The sequence below is a fragment of the Sapajus apella genome, unplaced genomic scaffold (assembly GCF_009761245.1).
Source record: "Sapajus apella isolate SASKATOON/1434 unplaced genomic scaffold, GSC_monkey_1.0 scaffold59, whole genome shotgun sequence".
NCBI lineage: Eukaryota > Metazoa > Chordata > Mammalia > Primates > Cebidae > Sapajus > Sapajus apella.
This window is the reverse complement of record NW_022436999.1, coordinates 6,399,973-6,418,192: the sequence shown is the minus strand read 5'-3', so window position 1 is coordinate 6,418,192 and position 18,220 is coordinate 6,399,973. Positions and strand designations below refer to the sequence as shown.

Genomic DNA, 18,220 nt, shown 5'->3' with positions numbered 1-18,220 from the left:
GCTAGCAGAAGACAAGAAATAACCACAATCAGAGCTGAACTGCAGGAGATAGAGACAAGATAAACCATTAACAACATTAGTGAGGCCGGGCGCAGTGGCTCACGCCTATAATCCCAGCACTTTGGGAGGCCGAGGCAGGTGGATCATGAGGTCAAGAGATCGAGACCATCCTGGTCAACATGGTGAAACCCCGTCTCTACTAAAAATACAAAAATTAGCTGGGCATGGTGGTGCACACCTGTAGTCCCAGCTACCTGGGAGGCTGAGGCAGGAGAATTGCTTGAACCCAGGAGGCAGAGGTTGTGGTGAGCCGAGATTGTGCCTTTGCACTCCATCCTGGGTAACAAGAGCGAAACTCCGTCTCAAAAAAAATAAAATAAAAAAAAAAAAACCAGTGAATCCAGGAGTTGGTTTTTTGAAAAGATTAATAGGCCACCAGATAGACTAATAAAGAAGAAAAGAGAGAAGATTCAAATAAACACAATCAGAAATGATAAGGGGAATGTTACCAGTGACCCCACAGAAATACAGCCATCAGAGAATATTATAAACACCTCTATCCACATCAACTAGAAAATCTAGAATAAATGGACAACTTCCTGGACACATAAACCCTACCACAAGTGAACCAGGAAGAAATTGAATCACTGAACAGACCAATAATAAGCTCTGAAATTGAGACAGCAATTAATAGCCTGCCAACCAAAATCAAAGCCCAGGACCAGACAGCTTCACAGCTTTATTCTACCAAATGTACAAAGAAGAGCTGGTACCAGTCCTATTGAAAGTATTCCAACAAATTGAGGAGGAGGAACTCCTCCCTAACTCATTCTATGAGGCCAGCATCATCCTAATACCAAAACTTCACAGAGATACAACAACGAAAGAAAACTGCAGGCCAATATCCTTGATGAACATTGAGGCAAAAATCCTCTGCAAAATACTAGCAAACTGAATCCAGCAACACATTGAAAAGCTTATCCACTGAAATTAAATAGATTTTATCCCTGGGTTGCAAACTTGGTTCATCATCACAAATCAATAGATGTGATTCATCACATAAACAGAACTAAAGACCAAAACCACATGATTATCTCAATAGATTCAGAAAAGATTTTTGATAAAATTCAACATCCCTTTATTTTAAAAACTCTGAATAAGCTAGATATTGAAGGAATATACCTCAAACTAATAAGAGCCATGTAGGACAAACTCACAGCCAACATCATACTGAAGGGTAAATGCTGGAAGCATTTTCCTTGAGAACGAGCACAAGACAAGGATGCCCTCTCTCACCACTCCTATTCAACATCGTGTTGGAATTTCTGGCCAGAACAATTAGGCAAGAGAAAGAAATAAAGGGCATTCAAATAGGAAGAGAGGAATTCAACCTATCCCTGTTTCCAGATGGCATGATTCTATATCTAGAAAACCCCAGTCATCTCTGCCCAAAAGCTTCGTAAGCTGATGAGCAACTTTAGCAAAGTCTCAGGATACCAAATCAATGTGCAAAAATCTCTGGCATTCCTATACATGAACAACACTTGAGATGAGAGCAAGATCAAAAGAACTCCCCTTTTCTGTTGCCACAAAAAGAATAAGATACCTAGGAATAAAACTAACAGCAAAGTGAAAGACCTCTACAAGGAGAACTACAAATCACTGCTCAAAGAAATCAGAGATTACACAAACACATGGAAAAACATTCCATGCTCATTGGTAGGAAGAATCAGTATCAGTAAAATGGCCATATGCCCAAAGCAATTTATAAATTCAATGCTATTCTCATTAAACTACCATTGACATCTAGTTTTGTAAACTGCCATTCACAGAACTAGAGAAAACTATTTAAAAATTCATGGTAAACCATGAAAGAGCCCAAATAGCCAAGGTAATCCTAAGCAAAAAGAATAAAGCTTGAGGCATCACACCCAACTACAAACTATACTATGGGGTTACAGTGAGCAAAACAACATAGTAGTGGTATAAGAATAGACATATAACCAAAGGAACAGAATAGAGAATCCAGAAATAAGACCACACATGTACAACTATCTGATCTGCAGGAAACATGACAAAAACAAGTAAAGGGGAAAGGATTCCCTATTCAATAAATGGTGCTGGGATAACTGGCTAGCCATAGGCTGAAAATTGAAACTGAACCCTTCCTTACACCATATACAAAAATTAAGGTAGATTAAAGACATAAATGTAAAACCCAAAACTATAAAAACCCTGGAAGACAGTCTAGGCAACACCATTCAGGACATAGGCATGGGCAAAGGTTTCATGACAAGGATGTCAAAAGCAATTGCAACCAAAGCAAAATTGACAAATTCGATCGAAGTAAATTGAAGAGCTTCTGCACAGCAAAAGAAACTGTCATCAGAGTGAATAGACAACCTACACAATGGCAGAAAACTTTTGCAAACTATGCATCTGACAAAGATCTAATTCCAGCATCTATAAGGAACTTAAATAATTTAGAAGAAAAAACAAACCACCCCATTAAAAAGTGTGCAAAGGACATGGATACTTCTCAAAAGAAGACTTACGTGCAGCCAACAAGCATATATGAAAAAGCTCAGTGTCACTGATCATTAGAGAAATGCAAATCAAAACCACAATGAGATATCATATCCTACTGGTCAGAATGACTACTGTTATTAAAAAGCTGAAAAATAACAGATGCTTGTGAGGTTGTGGATAAAAAGAAAGGCTTATACAATGTTGGTGGGAGTGTAAATTAGTTCAACCATTGTGGAAGATAGTGTGGTGATTCCTCAAAGACCTAAAATCAGAAATACCATTTGACCCAGCAATTCCATTACTGGGTATACACCCAAAGGAATGTAAATTGTTTTGTTATAAGGACACAAGCACACATATGTTTATTGCAGTACTGTTGTCAATAGCAAAGATATGGAATCAACCCAAGTGTCACCAGTGATAGACTGGATTTAAAAATGTGATACATATACACCACAGAATGTAATGCAGCCACAAAAAACAATGAAGATATGCCTTTTGCAGGGACATGGATGGAGCTGGAGGTTATTATCCTTAACAAACTAATGCAAGAACAATGCAAGAAAACCAAATACTACATGTTCTAACTTAGAAATGGGAGCTGAATGGTGAGAACACAGGACACATACAGAGGAACACACACTGGGGCCTACTTGAGGATAGAAGGTGGGAGGAGGGACAGTATCAGGAAGAATAACTAATGGATACTAGGCTTAATACCTGGGTAATGAAATAATTGTTACAACAAACTGCTGTGACACACATTTACCTGTGTAAACTGCACTTCCTGCACATGTACCCCTGCACTTAAAAAAGAAAAAGTACTTCCTTCTAGCCTTCCTAGTTTCTGCCTATTGTCATTTGAATTGCCTTTCCTACTCTCCTGCTCTTTTTAACATATTTCCTTTATCTTTAGTTTTCAAATACTTGGTCATCATAAATCTTGGTGTGGATTTTATTAACTATACCCTCTTTCAGGTCTCTTAAACTCTTGACTCTGGATGTTTTGTCCTTTGCCAAATTTGGGAAGTTTTTGAGTTATTATTTTTAATATGCAGCCTATCTTTTTATTCCTCTTCTTTGATACTCAGATGATAATAACTTTAGTTCTTTTGTTATTGTTTCACAATTCTTGGGGACTATTTTTTCAAACTATCTTCCTCTTTTCCAGATTGGATAACTTTCAGTGTTTTATCTCCTAGCTGACTGATTTTTTTCGCATGTATCCTTTATTCCAGTATTGAACACATCTGTTGAGTTTTATATTTCAGTTATTGTGTTTTTGAGATATAAAATTTCTATTTGATTTTCCTGTGTATCTCCTACTTCTTGGCCAAGATTCTTTGTTGTTGATAAAATTTGTTTCATGTGTTTTTATAATTCCTTTTTGAATAACTTTTATCATGATAAGGTTATAATATTTTGCAGGCAACTCTAGCATCTCTGCTGTCTCGGTCTTGGCACTTGTCAGTTGCCTTTTTTCATTCAGTTTGAGATCTTCCTGGTTGGTTGTATTACAACTTATTTTTAAATAAAACCTGGACATTTTGGATCTTATGATAATGTCTTCTTTATTTAAATTATCTGTTGTAGCTTTCTCATTCTGACGCTTCCTCTGAGAGAGTAGTACCTCTACCTCTTTCTCTAAGGTTGAGGTGGAAGTCAGGTGTTTTAATTGGCTTCCCTGGTAGGTGAGGAGGAAGGTTTTCTGTATTACTGCTGTGTAGGGATGTTAGTTTTGGCTCCTAATAGTAGGTCTCCAGTGAACCCCTTTTGGCTAGGATTGGAAGGAGAATCTTTGTGGGGTTGGTTGAAGATTTCATAAAGTATTTGTGTTTTAATATGCTTTCACCAGAAATATAAAGCAGTAGAGGAGATCATAAATCAATTTGCATCCTCTCTGAAAAGTCATAGGCATATGCTATATTCATATAGGTGTCAGAAATTACAATATTAACTGGCTGTCTATAATGCCTCGTAGTTTTACTGGTTCCTGCCAAAAAGTGCTTAGTAAACTTCTTCTATAAAAGGCTGTATGATGGCCAGGTACACTGGCTCACACCTGTAATCCCAGCACTTTGGAAAGCCAAGGTGGGTGGATTGCTTGAGCTCAGATGTTCAAACCAGCCTGAGCAACAGTTAAACCCCGTTTTAACAAAAATACAAAAAATTTATCTGGGCCTGATGGTGAACACCTATGGTCCAGCTGCTTGGGAGGCTGAGGCAGGAGGATCACTTGAACCTGGGAGGTGGAGGCTGCAGTGAGCCAAGGTCGCACCACTAAACTCTAGCCTGGGCAATAGAACAAGACCCTGTGTCAAAAAAAAAAAAAAAAAAAAGAAGAAGGGCTGTATATTAAATATTTTAGGTTCTGTGGGTCAAGATGCAAAATTGAGAATTGTACCTTAGGTACTTACATGATAAAAAAGAAAACAAATTTTCTTAGATTTTTAAATTTATGAAATAATTTTCTAACAGTAATGGAGTGCAATATTTATAATTTGTGTTTACTAATTTAAAGAATGAAAGATGCTAGAGATGATAACAGTTTAGAGTTTATAGTTAGTAGGGTTTAGTTTGTGTTCCCTCTCATCAAAATCAGTTGCACATGTTCACCTTTTAATGCTAATCTGTGTGGAGTATTTTATCCTTGCAATTGTCTTTTCATGGAAATTGTTACTGGCACATACTAATCTCAATCCATTATCATGATTTAACGAGCATATTAATCATTTGGAATGCATTTTTAGAATTCTGTTAAGAGTTTCCTGCCTTTGAGCATGTCATTACATTGCAGATTAATCACTTTTAATGAAGATAAAAGGTGGAAAGTTGTAGAGTTAAATAGACTTTTATGGAAATTTCCTTTCAATTTGCATTAGGCCCAAACTCTTTGGCTGGAAATGTAATTTGAGACTAGAAAATTTATCTGGTGCCCGTTTGTCAGGAAAGGAGATTTTGCTTCTTTAATTTTTGTCAGAATATGTTAACTTTCGACAGCATAAAATGGCTTGAAAGTACTTAGAATTCAAACAATGTTTGCAGTTGTTAAATGACTATCATAGTATAAGTTTTGCATATTATCATTGTTTTGGCTTATAATTTTAGGTTGATTACATTAAAAACATTATGAAATCTCCTTTACATCAGTTTCTCTTTTTGAATTTTTAAATATATATTTAAAGGCTTTGCTAATTATTGATTCAAACTGTCTATTTCTTCTTTTGTTAACTTTGGTAGATTGTGTCTTTAAGGAATTGGTTCATTCCATCAAGATTATCAAATTCTTGATCCATGTCTTGTTCATAACATTCCTTTTTTATCCATTTAATGTCTGACATCTGTAGTGATGTTTCCTCTTTGTTTCTGATATTAGTGATTTGTGTTTTCAGTGAACTTGGCGAGAGGTCTATTGGTTTTATCAAAGGATCACCTTTTGGTTTCATTCAGTTTTCTCTTTAGATATCCTATTTTCAGTTGCATTGATTTCTGCTCAAATTTTTATTATTTCTTTGTTCCTGCTTAATTTGGATTTAATTTGCTCTCATATTTCTAGTTTGCTAAGGTGGAGGCTTAGAGTATTGATTTTAAATCTTTCTTCTTTTCTAAAATAGGCATTCAATATTATAAATTTTCCTCTAAGCACCACTTTTACTGCCTCTCTTAAATTTGATAAATTGTGGTATCATTGTTTACATAAAAATATTTCTAAATATATTTTGAGATTTATTTTTGATATGTTTTTTAGAAGTGTGTTGTTTAATCTATAGGTATTTGGGGATACTTCTGTTATTCTTCTGTTACTGATTTCTTGTTTAATTTTATTATGGTCTGAGAGCCAACAGTGTATAATTTTGTGGTAAGGTGTGAACGTGGTCAGTTTTGGTGAATATTCCATATTAGTTTGAGAAAAATGTGTATTCTGGTCTTATTGGATGAAATCATCAATAGATGAGAGTATATCAAGTTGGTCATTGGTGCTGTTGAGTTCACCTATATCCTTATTGATTTTTTTCTTTGCGATTTGTTCATTTATGATAGAGGATTGTTTGTTTCCAACTATAAAAGGGCTTTCATCTATTACTTGTTGCACTTCTATCACTTTTTGCCTCATGTATTTTAATTTTCTGTTGTTATGTATATACATGCTAAGGACTGTTGTGTATTCTTAAAAAATTCATTTCTTTATCATAATATATTGCCCCTTTATTCCTGATAACCTTTCTTTCTTTGATATCTGATCTGTCTGAAATTAATACAGCTACTCTCACTTTCTTTTGATTCGTGTTAGCATGGCATTTCTTTCTTTGTGCTTTCACTTTTATCTGTAAGTATTTTTATATTTGAAGTGGATTTTTCAGTAGAAAACATACAGTTGGATCTTATTTTTTTAATCTGCTCTGATAATCTCTGTTTTTTAATTGGGGTATTCAGACCATTGACATTCAACATCATTATTGATAAAATTGAATTAATATTTACCATATTTTTAAACTTTTTTATTTGTTGCCTTTGGTCTTTGTTCTTATTTTGTCTCTCACCCTTCTACCTTTTGTGTTTCTAATTGAACGACTTATATAATTTGAATTTCTCTTTTGTCATAGCATATCAGTTATGCCTCTGGTTTTTTTTTTTTTTTTTTAATTTTTACTTTTATTTTTTTTTTTTTGAGATGGAGTCTTGCTCTGTTGCCCAGTCTTGAGTACAGTGGGACGACCTTGGCTCACTGCAACATATGCCTCCTGGGTTCAAGTGATTCTCCTTCCTCAGCCTCCCAAGAAGCTGGGACTATAGGCATGTGTCACCATGCCCAGCTGATTTTTGTATTTTTAGTAGAGATGGGGTTTCACTATGTTAGCCAGGATGGTCTCGATCTCCTGATCTCATGTTCTGTCCTCCTTAGCCTCCAAAAGTGCTGGGCGTACAGACATGAGCCACTGTACCCAGCCTGTTTTTATTTTTTAATGGTCATCCTAGAGTTTTTAATAAACATATCAACTAAACGAAGTCCAATAACACTATATTCACAAGTAATATGAGAAAATAATCCTAATTCCCCTCTTCTACTCAGTGTATACTTACTGAAATTCATTTAACTTTATAAAAACATGCAGAAGAATATATATATATATATATAAGCCTACATAATCATATACGTTGTTGCTGTATTTTGAACAAACTGTTAGATAAATTAGGAAAAAGAAAAGTTTTTACTTTACCTTCTTTTATTTCTTCTCTAACATACTTTATTTAAGAAGATCTTAGTTTCTGACTGATAATCATTTTTTTTTCTTTCTGAAAAACTTAACATTTCTTGTGTGTCAGGGCTACTGGCAACAAATTAGACAATTTTTTTTTACTGCCCAAGAAAGTCTTTATTTCACCTTCACCTTTTTTCTTTTATTTTTAGTTGATATGCAATAATTGTACTTATTTATGAGAAACAGACTGATATTTCAATACATTTATACAATGTGTAATTATTGAATCAGGGTATTTAGCATATCCATAATCTCTAATACTTATCATTTCTTTTTACTGTGAATATTCAAAACCTTCTCGTCTAGTTTTTTGAATATATACAATAAATTCTATTCAACCATATTTATACTACAGTGCTATAAAGACTAGAACTTAACTCCTGTTATCTAGCTTTAAGTTTGTGTTCATTAGCCAACCTCTTTCCATCCTTCCCTACCCACGCCTCTTCTAAGCCTCTAGCAACCACAATTCTACTCTCTACTTCTAGGACATCTTTTTTTTTTTAAATGGATACTAAGTATGCATGAGAACAGGCCATATTTATCATTCTGACTTATTTCACATAACAATGTCCTCCAGGCTGATCCATGTTGTTGCCTGTGACTGGATTTAATTCTCTCTCTTTTTTTATGTCTGAGTAGCAATCAATTATGTATATATACCACATCATTCTCTCTATCCATTCATCTGTTTATGGATGTTTACTTTGATTCCATTTCTTGGATGTTGTGAATCATGCTGCAGTAAACATGAGAGTAGAAGTATCTCTTTCACATACTTGATTTCCTTGCTTTTTGATAAATATCCATTAGTGTGATTGCTGTATCAGGTGGTAAATTTTTACTTTTTTTAAGAACCTCCATATTGTTTTTCATAATGGCTGTACTAATTTACATTCCCACAAACAGTGCATAAGTTCCCATTTCTCTTCATCCTCACCAGCATTTGTTGTTTTTGGTCTTTTTGATAATAGCCATTCTGACTGGGGTGAAATGATATCTCATTGCAGTTTTGATATTATGTTTTCCTGATAAGTAGGGATATTGAGCATTCATTCATATATTTGTTGGCTATTTGTGTGTCTTCTTTTGAGACGTCTGTTCAGATTCTTTTCCAGTTTTTAATCAGATTTTTTGATGTCAGGTTGTATGAGTTCCATATATATTCTAGACATTATTCCCTTGTCAGGTAAATAATTTGCAAATATTTTCTTTCATTCAACAGGCTATATTTCTTTACTCTGTAAATCTTCCTTTTTTTGCTCTGCAGAAGCTTTTTAGTTTGGTATAGTCCCATTTGTCTGTTTTTGCGTTTGTCGCCTGTGCCTTTGAAATCTTTCAAATCTTTGCCTAGACAGATGTCCTGAAGCATTTCTAATATGTTTTCTTATCGTTGTTTTGTAATTTCAGGTCTCAGGTTTAAATTTTTAATTCATTTTGAGTTGACTTTTGTGGTGAGATATAGGGGTCTACTTTGATTCTTCTGCCTGTAAATATCCAGTTTTCCAACACCATTTAGGTATTTTATCCTTTTTGGCAGGTATTGATTGCAAATGGGATTGCTTTCCTGACTTTTTTTTCAGCTATTTCGTTGCTCTGTGAAAGCATCACTGATTTTTGCATGTTGATTTTGTATCCTGTAGCTTGTCTGAATTTGTTTAGCAGCTCTAAGGTATTTTATCTTTTTATAGATTCAGGAAGTATATATGAAGGTTTGTTACATATATATATATATATATATATATATATATATATTGCATAGTGATGGGATTTGGGTTTATAGTTTACCCATCATCTGACTAGTTAATAATGTACCCAATAGGTAATTTTTCAGCCCCAACTTCCCCTCTTTTGGAATCCCCAGTTTCTATTATTTTTCTTCTTAGAGTTTTTTTGAGGAGTCTTTAGTTTTTTATATGTAAGATTATGTCATCCGCAAAGAGGGGCAATTTCCCTTTCTCTTTGCTAATTTAGATACATTGTATTTCCTTTTGTGGCCTAATTATTTTGGTGACAAATTCCAGTTCTATCTTAAAGAAAAGTGGTAAAAGTATACATTATTTTCTTGTTCTAGTTCTTAACAAAAGGCTTTTAGGTTTTCTCCATTCAGTGTGATTTGGGCTGGGGGTTTTTCATATATGGCCTTTATTGTATTTAGCTATAATCTTTATATATTTAATTTTTTTAGGAGTTTTTATTATGAAGGGAGTTGAATTTTATCAGATGCCTTCTTTGGATTTGAGATGATCATGTGATTTGCTTTTCACCTATCATTCTGTTGATGTGATGTAGCACATTTATTGATTTTTCATATGTTGAACCATCCTTGCATACCTGAGATAAATTCCACTTGATCATAGTGTATTATTTATTTGATGTACCATTGGATTCAGATTCCTAGTATTTGTTGAGGATTTTTGCATCTATGCTAATCATGGATATTGACTTTTAGTTTTGTGATTGTTGTTGCATCCTTGCTAACACAATAATCAGTAGGGGTTTTTTTTGTTTGTTTCAGTACCTTGCTTAAATTGTCCTTTTCTGTCTTGGCCTATAATGGTTCTGCTCAGAAATCTGCTGTTAGTCTATAGGGGATTCCCTTACATGTAACTTGATGCCTTTAGCTGTTTTTACAATAGTTTCTTTGTCTTTGACTCTTGGCAGTCTAAGTGATAAGTGTCTCAGAGATGACATTTTTGGGTTGAGTATTTTGGGGACATTTGACCTTTCTGGATCTTGATGTCTATTTCTCTCATAAGATTTGGAAAGTTTTCAACTATTACATTATTAAATAAGTTTTCTATGCCTTTTCTACACTGATTTCTTTCTATAATTCACAAAATGTGAGTATGAATTTACTTGATGGTTTCCCATGTCATATAGGTTTATTCATTCCTTTTTAAAAATCTTTTTTTTTCTTTTGTCTGACTGGGTTATTTAAAAAAAAAAAAAACAAAAAACAACAACCTGTCTTCAAGTACTAAAATTATCTCCTGCTTGATCTTGTCAATTGTTGAAGGTTTCAATTTTTTTAATTTTAAACATTGAATTCTTCAGTTCTAGGATTTCTGTTGAGTTGTTTTTTCATGACACTCTATTTGTTTAATTTCTCATTTAGATAACCAATTTTTTTCTGATTTATGTATATTTTCTATCTGTGTTCTTCTGTATCTACTGAGTTTTTAAAAAGATTATTATCTAACTTTTTTTCAGGTATTTCATAGATTTTCTTTTGGGGGCTCTGCTATTGGAGAATTACTGTGTTTCTATGGAGGTGTTATGTTTCCTTTTTCATGTGTCTTGCATCCCTACATTGATGACTGTGTATATGGTTAGTAGTTTCTTCTTTCAATTTTCTGGATTAGCTTTTTTAGGTAAACTTTTCTGTAGACATATCTGTAGTGTCATTTGGGTAGAGTGTATTGGCTTTGGTTCAGGTGGTTGCATTAGGTTATCTCTATATGATTACTTTGGCTGTAAATAATTTTAGCAGTGTCTGCAATTTCCCAAGAGACTTCAGGTGAGGTTGTTCACGGAGTCAGCGACAAGACTTTGCTGGGGACAGTGATATTTGGTGGGCTTGTCCTTCGGCTCCTGGGGATTGTGCATAGGCACTGACAGTGTTAGCAGTGAGCTGGTTCTTAGGGCCCCTGGGTGGTGATTGAAGGCATGTGGTTGCCTTACCACTGAAGTTCATGAGGTCATCATTTGTGGTGGTTCCTGGGTGGGCCAGTCCTTTGGCCCCAGACTCCCTGTTTTGTACCCCTTTCTATACCTTGTAATTTTTATTGTATACCAAATATTGTTTACCATAGATCAGCAGAAATTGACCTAAACATTATTTTTCTTCAATTCTGTATTAGATAAGATCAAGTGCTAATCATGTCAAGTCCACTATGAATCTTACTGCATAGAGCTTGGGTGGCAGTTTTAGATACACTTATAATGCCTACGATAGAATGCCTTTGATTTTAAATGTCCTAATGACAAGAACTGTTACGTTGCAGACTCTTTTGTCTGATCACTTTGTATTTATATACTATAAAACTGTTGGAGATTTTATTCTACCTTTCTGGTCCTGCTCCCTTTACTCATTTCCTCTTGCCCCCCACCCGCTAAGGGGATGTTTTTGGTTGAGAGCAAATGTCTTGTGGGAAGACCTATTGAAATTTTATCCTCGCAGTGGTAGGCTCCATCCATTCTAGTGTGACTTTGACTTCTAATCACCACAACACTACAGGGATTCTTATTTGGCCTATTCTCACGACTCCTGCCCCAAATCCTCTTATGTAGTTTTAGCACTCAGCAAATTTTTCAGGGAGAAAAATTACAGATCAAAAAAAGAGATAAACTACAAAAGAGATGAAAAAATTACAGATGAGAAAAACAGATAAACTGCAAAATCTGGCATGACAAACTGGATAACAGATTGTAATTTTGGTCTTCATCAGATTCCAGTTTGTCATGCCAGCTTACAAATTATTAAGAGCTGTACTGGTTTTTCTTTTCCTTAGCAGTGTCCTTCTTTCTAATTTAGCCTGTGTCTAAATGACAAATTCTTCCAGAAATTAAAATAATAAGCAGAATTAGCTAACTTAAGAGACATTAAGCTTCAATCATTCTGCAAATTTTGTTTATCTTTTTATTTCCATTGCTTGCCTATATTTTTTAAAATATGATTTTTTAGTTTATCTCTTTTTTCCTAGCTGTGACTTCCTACTGTGTACTAACTAGTAAATTGATCTCGTAAATAAGAACAAAATTTAGACCCATACATTTATTGTTTTAAATAATTATTTATATAGGGTTGGCGTGCTTAAATTAGTGGATTTTTACTGAAATGTTGGCTTATTTAGATTATTAACATTTGTTGCTAAATTTACCAGGTCTATAAATAAATCAATATTAATGTTTGGGGAAAAATTATTTAAAAAGCTACTTTCATTTCAAAATGTGTTCTGGTCAGCAATAGCTTAAATGAAATGTAAAAAAAATTAATTTTTTTTTCTTTTTCCCATTTCTATTTAGTGAGTGATAGTTGCTTCAGGAATCTTGCGGAAGATCGCAGTGGGATAAATCTCAAAGATCTCGTACAAGATCCTTCTTTGTGAGTATTTTGTTTTCAGTATTAAGTATAAATTAAAACTTTATTATTAGTGTTCGTTTTTTCAAAAGAGTTTGGTCTGAAAACTTATTTGAGGTACAACAATTTTTTCTTTTCTAATAATGTGTTTTCCATATATTGAGATCTGACAGAACAGTTTCTTTTTAGAAATAGAATAGATTTTAGAAGGAATGGTGTTATGATTAATGATTGATTTTCAGGGAGGGATATTAATGGCTGATGATATCTTGCCAATGTGGCAGTAAGTTTTAACCAGGGAAGGTGATTAGTGGTTGATGTGCTTGAGAAACAGAGATTGAATTTGTTTGCAACAATTTGAAGTTTTTTGAATATATTATTTATCTTATTTGTAATTATAAGTAGAAATATAAAATAGTTATTTGTAATAATATATATTTCAATATATTAGATATATTTCTGATGTTTTACATATGGCACAGCGATTTTGGAAAGTTTTATAGATTTCAGGTTTTTTTTTTGCTCATCATTTATATTCCTTATCAGCATATACTCTACAATAATGTCACTTTCTAGTTTATATATTTTTTATAGTTTTATATTTGCTGGTAAATACATGTACTATCTTCTGTTTGAATATACCTTCCCAATAATATCACTGTTTATTAGAAAAATAAATAATTAAAATTAGTTAAGCCTGTGAAATAAAGAAAATTGAGTGCTGCCAGGTGCTTTCTTTACTGATGTATATAATGGATACCATAAAATATGTCATAATAGGAGATCCGTCTTCCGTCTTCCAAATTACATGTAATCTACTTTCCCACAGAATTCACTAATAAATCATTGAGAATTTTGTGAGGAATAAACACCAGGCTATCTTGAATTTGAAGATGACTGATTCTTTTCTTTTTTTATGATTGATTGTTTAATGATTGACTAGCCATGTTAAAAAATGTTATCACAAGATTGCTGAAAGTGTATTGAATATTGAAGTTTATATATAATATAGTGAGTTCAGAGTGCATTTCCAAACCTATCTGTCCATTTTTTTTCTTTTCTCTATCTTTCTTTTTCTAACTCAAAAGGATTGCAAATATTCTTCCTCTTTGATTTTTATCCCTATGAAGATTGACAGTTGTCCTTTGAGTCCTGTGAAAATTTAACCAACAATGTAATTATTCTGTTTGGATGTAAATATACCTAGTGAGTAATATTTAATTGCATTAAGAGTTCTACTTTCCTTTTGGATGTGAGTGGAAACTTTATAATTTCCTCAAAAGACTTTGCTTATTTGAATGAATAAAATAAATTATTATTATATTATTTGTAAGATATATTTTAGTAAAATAAGAATGTATATCTGTTTAATTCAGCAATATGATGAAAAATATGCTTATATGAACTTCAATTATATAAAAGATTTGAAGAATTATACTTGAATAATGGATTATAATAATTAGTTGTCATGTTTTGAGGAAATTCATTGCTTCTTCCTAGAATGTAGAATAACATTCATCGTTCAATCTACCACTAAATTCTATATTTAATTTTACTATTCTAGAAAATTCATCTCAGACCACTTCACTGGATGGACAAAATAATTCTCAGAGTACCTATATTAGAACAGCCAGAAATATCTTTTTTTTTTTTTTTTTTTTTTGAGACAGAGTTTCACCCTTGTTACCCAGGCTGGAGTGCAATGGCGTGATCTCGGCTCACCGCAACCTCCGCCTCCTGGGTTCAGGCAATTCTCCTGCCTCAGCCTCCTGAGTAGCTGGGATTACAGGCACGCGCCACCATGCCCAGCTAATTTTTTGTAGTTTTAGTAGAGACGGGGTTTCACCATGTTGACCAGGATGGTCTCAATCTCTTGACCTCGTGATCCACCCACCTTGGCCTCCCAAAGTGCTGGATTTACAGGCATGAGCCACCGCACCCGGCCAGCCAGAAATATCTTAATATAGCATTATTCTCTTAACTTTAACTTGTCATTATCCTTTTGGTTTACTCTTGTATATAAGAATGTTAACATTGATGGAGAAAGAGTTTGTTTTTGCTCCTGCCTGCTTGGATTTCTAAGGAATTTTTTCTTTATTAAGAACTGTCAAGATATGCTACTGATTATTTGAATTCATATTTTAAGGATTTGTTTCTCATTAGGTAAAATCTTTTAGGGAAAGAAATGCCCAGTGTGGAAAAAGATATACATATACATATATTTGTTGTTATAATGGGAAATATTTTATTCTAAGTTTCTTTCTGATTGCAGTATTCCTTTAGTATATACATTGTAGGCTAGGATCTTTTTGATCTTTTTTTTTTTTTTTTTTGAGACAGAGTTTCGCTCTTGTTACCCAGGCTGGAGTGCAATGGCGCGATCTCGGCTCACCGCAACCTCTGCCCCCTGGGTTCAGGCAATTCTCCTGCCTCAGCCTCCTGAGTAGCTGGGATTACAGGCACGCACCACCATGCCCAGCTAATTTTTTGTAGTTTTAGTAGAGACGGAGTTTCACCGTGTTGACCAGGATGGTCTCGATATCTTGATCTTGTGATCCACCCGCCTCAGCCTCCCAAAGTGCTGGGATTACAGGCATGAGCCACCGTGCCCGGCTTGATTTTTTTTTTTTTTAAGCTAGGTGTCTCTTTTCTGTCTCAAACTCTTGACATAAATGTTCACTACTTTTCATTGATTCAGATATACGAGATAGTTCTATACAGAGTTGAGTTGTTTATGTTGCAACATTGAATAGGAAGTATATCAAAAATACTTCTTTATTTTACAAAAATCTCTTCCTGAAAAGATCACTGTCATTTAACTACTCCAGACTAGTCTGATGATTATTAAAATTGTATATATATGCCATTTTAATACATGTTCCAAATAAAAATTATTAGAATGAGGTGTATGTTGAGTGAATGCTTTGTATGTTAATGTGCCTGGGAGATTTGAATTATGATTCACCCACTTGAGTTGCTGATACTGAAAGGAGTTGATTGTAAAGAAGAATTAAGAATTTTAGCCCCAATACTATTAGAAAGGAAGACAGAACGATAGAGCAAGAAAAATTAGGCTAAGGAGAACCCAGGCTTATCTAGTCAATATTGATACTCAGAGTAGTGTATTCTATGTCTTAATTAGATAAATGAGCAGGTACAGAATTTCTGTTGGTAAAGTACAGAAATAAAACTGCAATGAGTTTTATTAAGAATATATAATATTAAAAAAATTTTAAAAAAGGTAAAAAGAAAAAACAGAATATATAATGTAAAACAATGTTTAAACCAAGAGTAGTCAGAGCTAGATGAGGGGCTTATTGCATCAGAAATTGAAAATGTGGAACTTAAAACTGACTAACACATACTTTAAATCTGTGTTAAGCTAATGGAACAATAATGGATACCCTGTAATTTACTTACTGTATAGCACATATTCCAAGATTTTACTGCCGTTGTAGTAAAACTTGTTACTGGGCTTGAATGAACTGAGTGAGCTATTATGTGAACATGACAGAGGGATGCCATGGGAGAAAAAAAATATGAGAAAGTTATGAATCTCTAAGCAAGACTTTTTGGTCTTGCTACTAACTTTTCATCTGTTGTAATAGGAGCAGAATGTGACTTGTGGCAAGATTGAGGTTAAGGGAATACCTGACAAGCTCTTTTCTTTGGGCAGTTATAAGAATTCTTGTTTCTATCATAGTCCTATAGGTGTTGAGTGTAAGCGCAAGTAGAAAACCTTGACATTTACTTTTTACTGATCAAGTGCCTAAGGGTTTGTTTGAATTAGTAATTTGCATGCATGCTAAATTTTAAAATAAACAATTAATTGTTTTAGTAGTTCATCTTCTATTTATGGTTATAAATATTTTGAGGTTAATTTCCTCTGCTGTATATATAATTTGTCAATTTGAGTTGTGTTATAAGAACTCTTTTTATGTAGTTATGCTCTCAATAGCACATTGAAAACTGTTACCAAGTGTAACTTGATGTTATCACTATATTAGAAACCTATCTAATGTGCTACATAATTTTCATGTTTACAAGAAGTTATTCTTAGTGTGATATTTTTAAGTGGAGAAATACATACTATATAAGTTATTAAATCATTTGTATTTCTTCTGGAGAGATGACTGTTAAGTACAAAAGAGATGCTCTAGGTAAAGTATATTATTTTGAATTGTATTCAATTGTATTCTCTATAGAGGTAATTCTTAAACATACTTTCAAATCTCCATTTACTGTGTGCTGCAGATAAGAGATATATTACCATACTTATGCTTTAGGTTTCTTATTGCTTATTTACAAGGTATCATAATTATTTGAACTCAGACTCATTTATAAATATTTTTAAAAGTTAGGAATCACAAAAAAAGAAAAAGTTAGAAATAAAAATCAAGAAAGCATAAGAATGACTAGATAAATCTGTTTTTTCTATTTGTGATGATCCTGCCAATTGTGTACGTATGGAACATGTCTCATTTAATTTGCAAAGGCTCTTAAAAATTTAGGACTATTTTAGATATGTGCTATGTAAGATGGCCAGAGGAAGAATTGTTTGATCAATTCTTCATAGAAGAATGGCCATCTCTGAATGTTGGAAATATCAGTCAGAATGCAGGGTGTTAGTAATTTTCCTTATATTCAAATAGGACACATTTTTCATTGTAAGTATAGACCAAATTTTGTTTATCCATTCATCCATCGGTGAACACTTGGGTTACTTCCCCTTTTTGACTGCTGTGAGCAGTGATCTTATGAACATGAGTGTACAAATACCTTTTTGGATCCTAATTTCAATTATTTTGGATATATACCCAGAAGTGGAATTACTGGATCATAGAGTAATTCTATTTTCATTTTTTTGAAGGACCACCATATTGTTTTCTGTAGTTACACCATTGTACAGCTCCACTGGCAGTGTTTCAGGCTTCAAATTTCTCAACATCTTCACCAACACTTAATTTTTAAAATTGTAGTTATCCTAATGCGCATGAAGTGATATGTTCTTGATGTTTTTAATTGAGCTTTACTTGGTTCTTCACATCTTGTCTTTAATAATGACTTCCATGGCCAGGTGTGATGACTCATGCCTGTAACCTCTGCAGTTTGGTAGGCCAAGGTGGGTGGATCGCCTGAGGTCAGAAGTTTGAGACCAGCCTGGCCAACATAGTGAAAATCCATCTCTACTAAAACAAAAAAAAATTAGCCGGGTTTGATGGTAGGCACCTGTAATCCCAGCTACTTGGGAAGCTGACGCAGGAGAATCACTTGAATCCGGGAGGTGGAGGTTGCAGTGAGCCAAGATTACACCACTGCACTCCAGCCTGGGCAACATGAGTGAAAC

At 33.8% G+C, this 18,220-nt stretch overlaps 1 protein-coding gene across 17 annotated transcripts in view; it reads left to right on the top strand.

Moving 5' to 3' along the window:
* GPHN (gephyrin) overlaps window positions 1-18,220 on the top strand; it is a 636,323-nt gene that overhangs the window by 135,720 nt on the left and 482,383 nt on the right. For all 17 annotated transcript variants that reach the window (XM_032246071.1, XM_032246064.1, XM_032246067.1 and 14 more), the window contains one exon: window positions 12,819-12,897. In XM_032246071.1, the coding sequence (XP_032101962.1) occupies window positions 12,819-12,897 (79 nt within the window). The remainder of the gene's footprint in view (window positions 1-12,818; window positions 12,898-18,220) is intronic.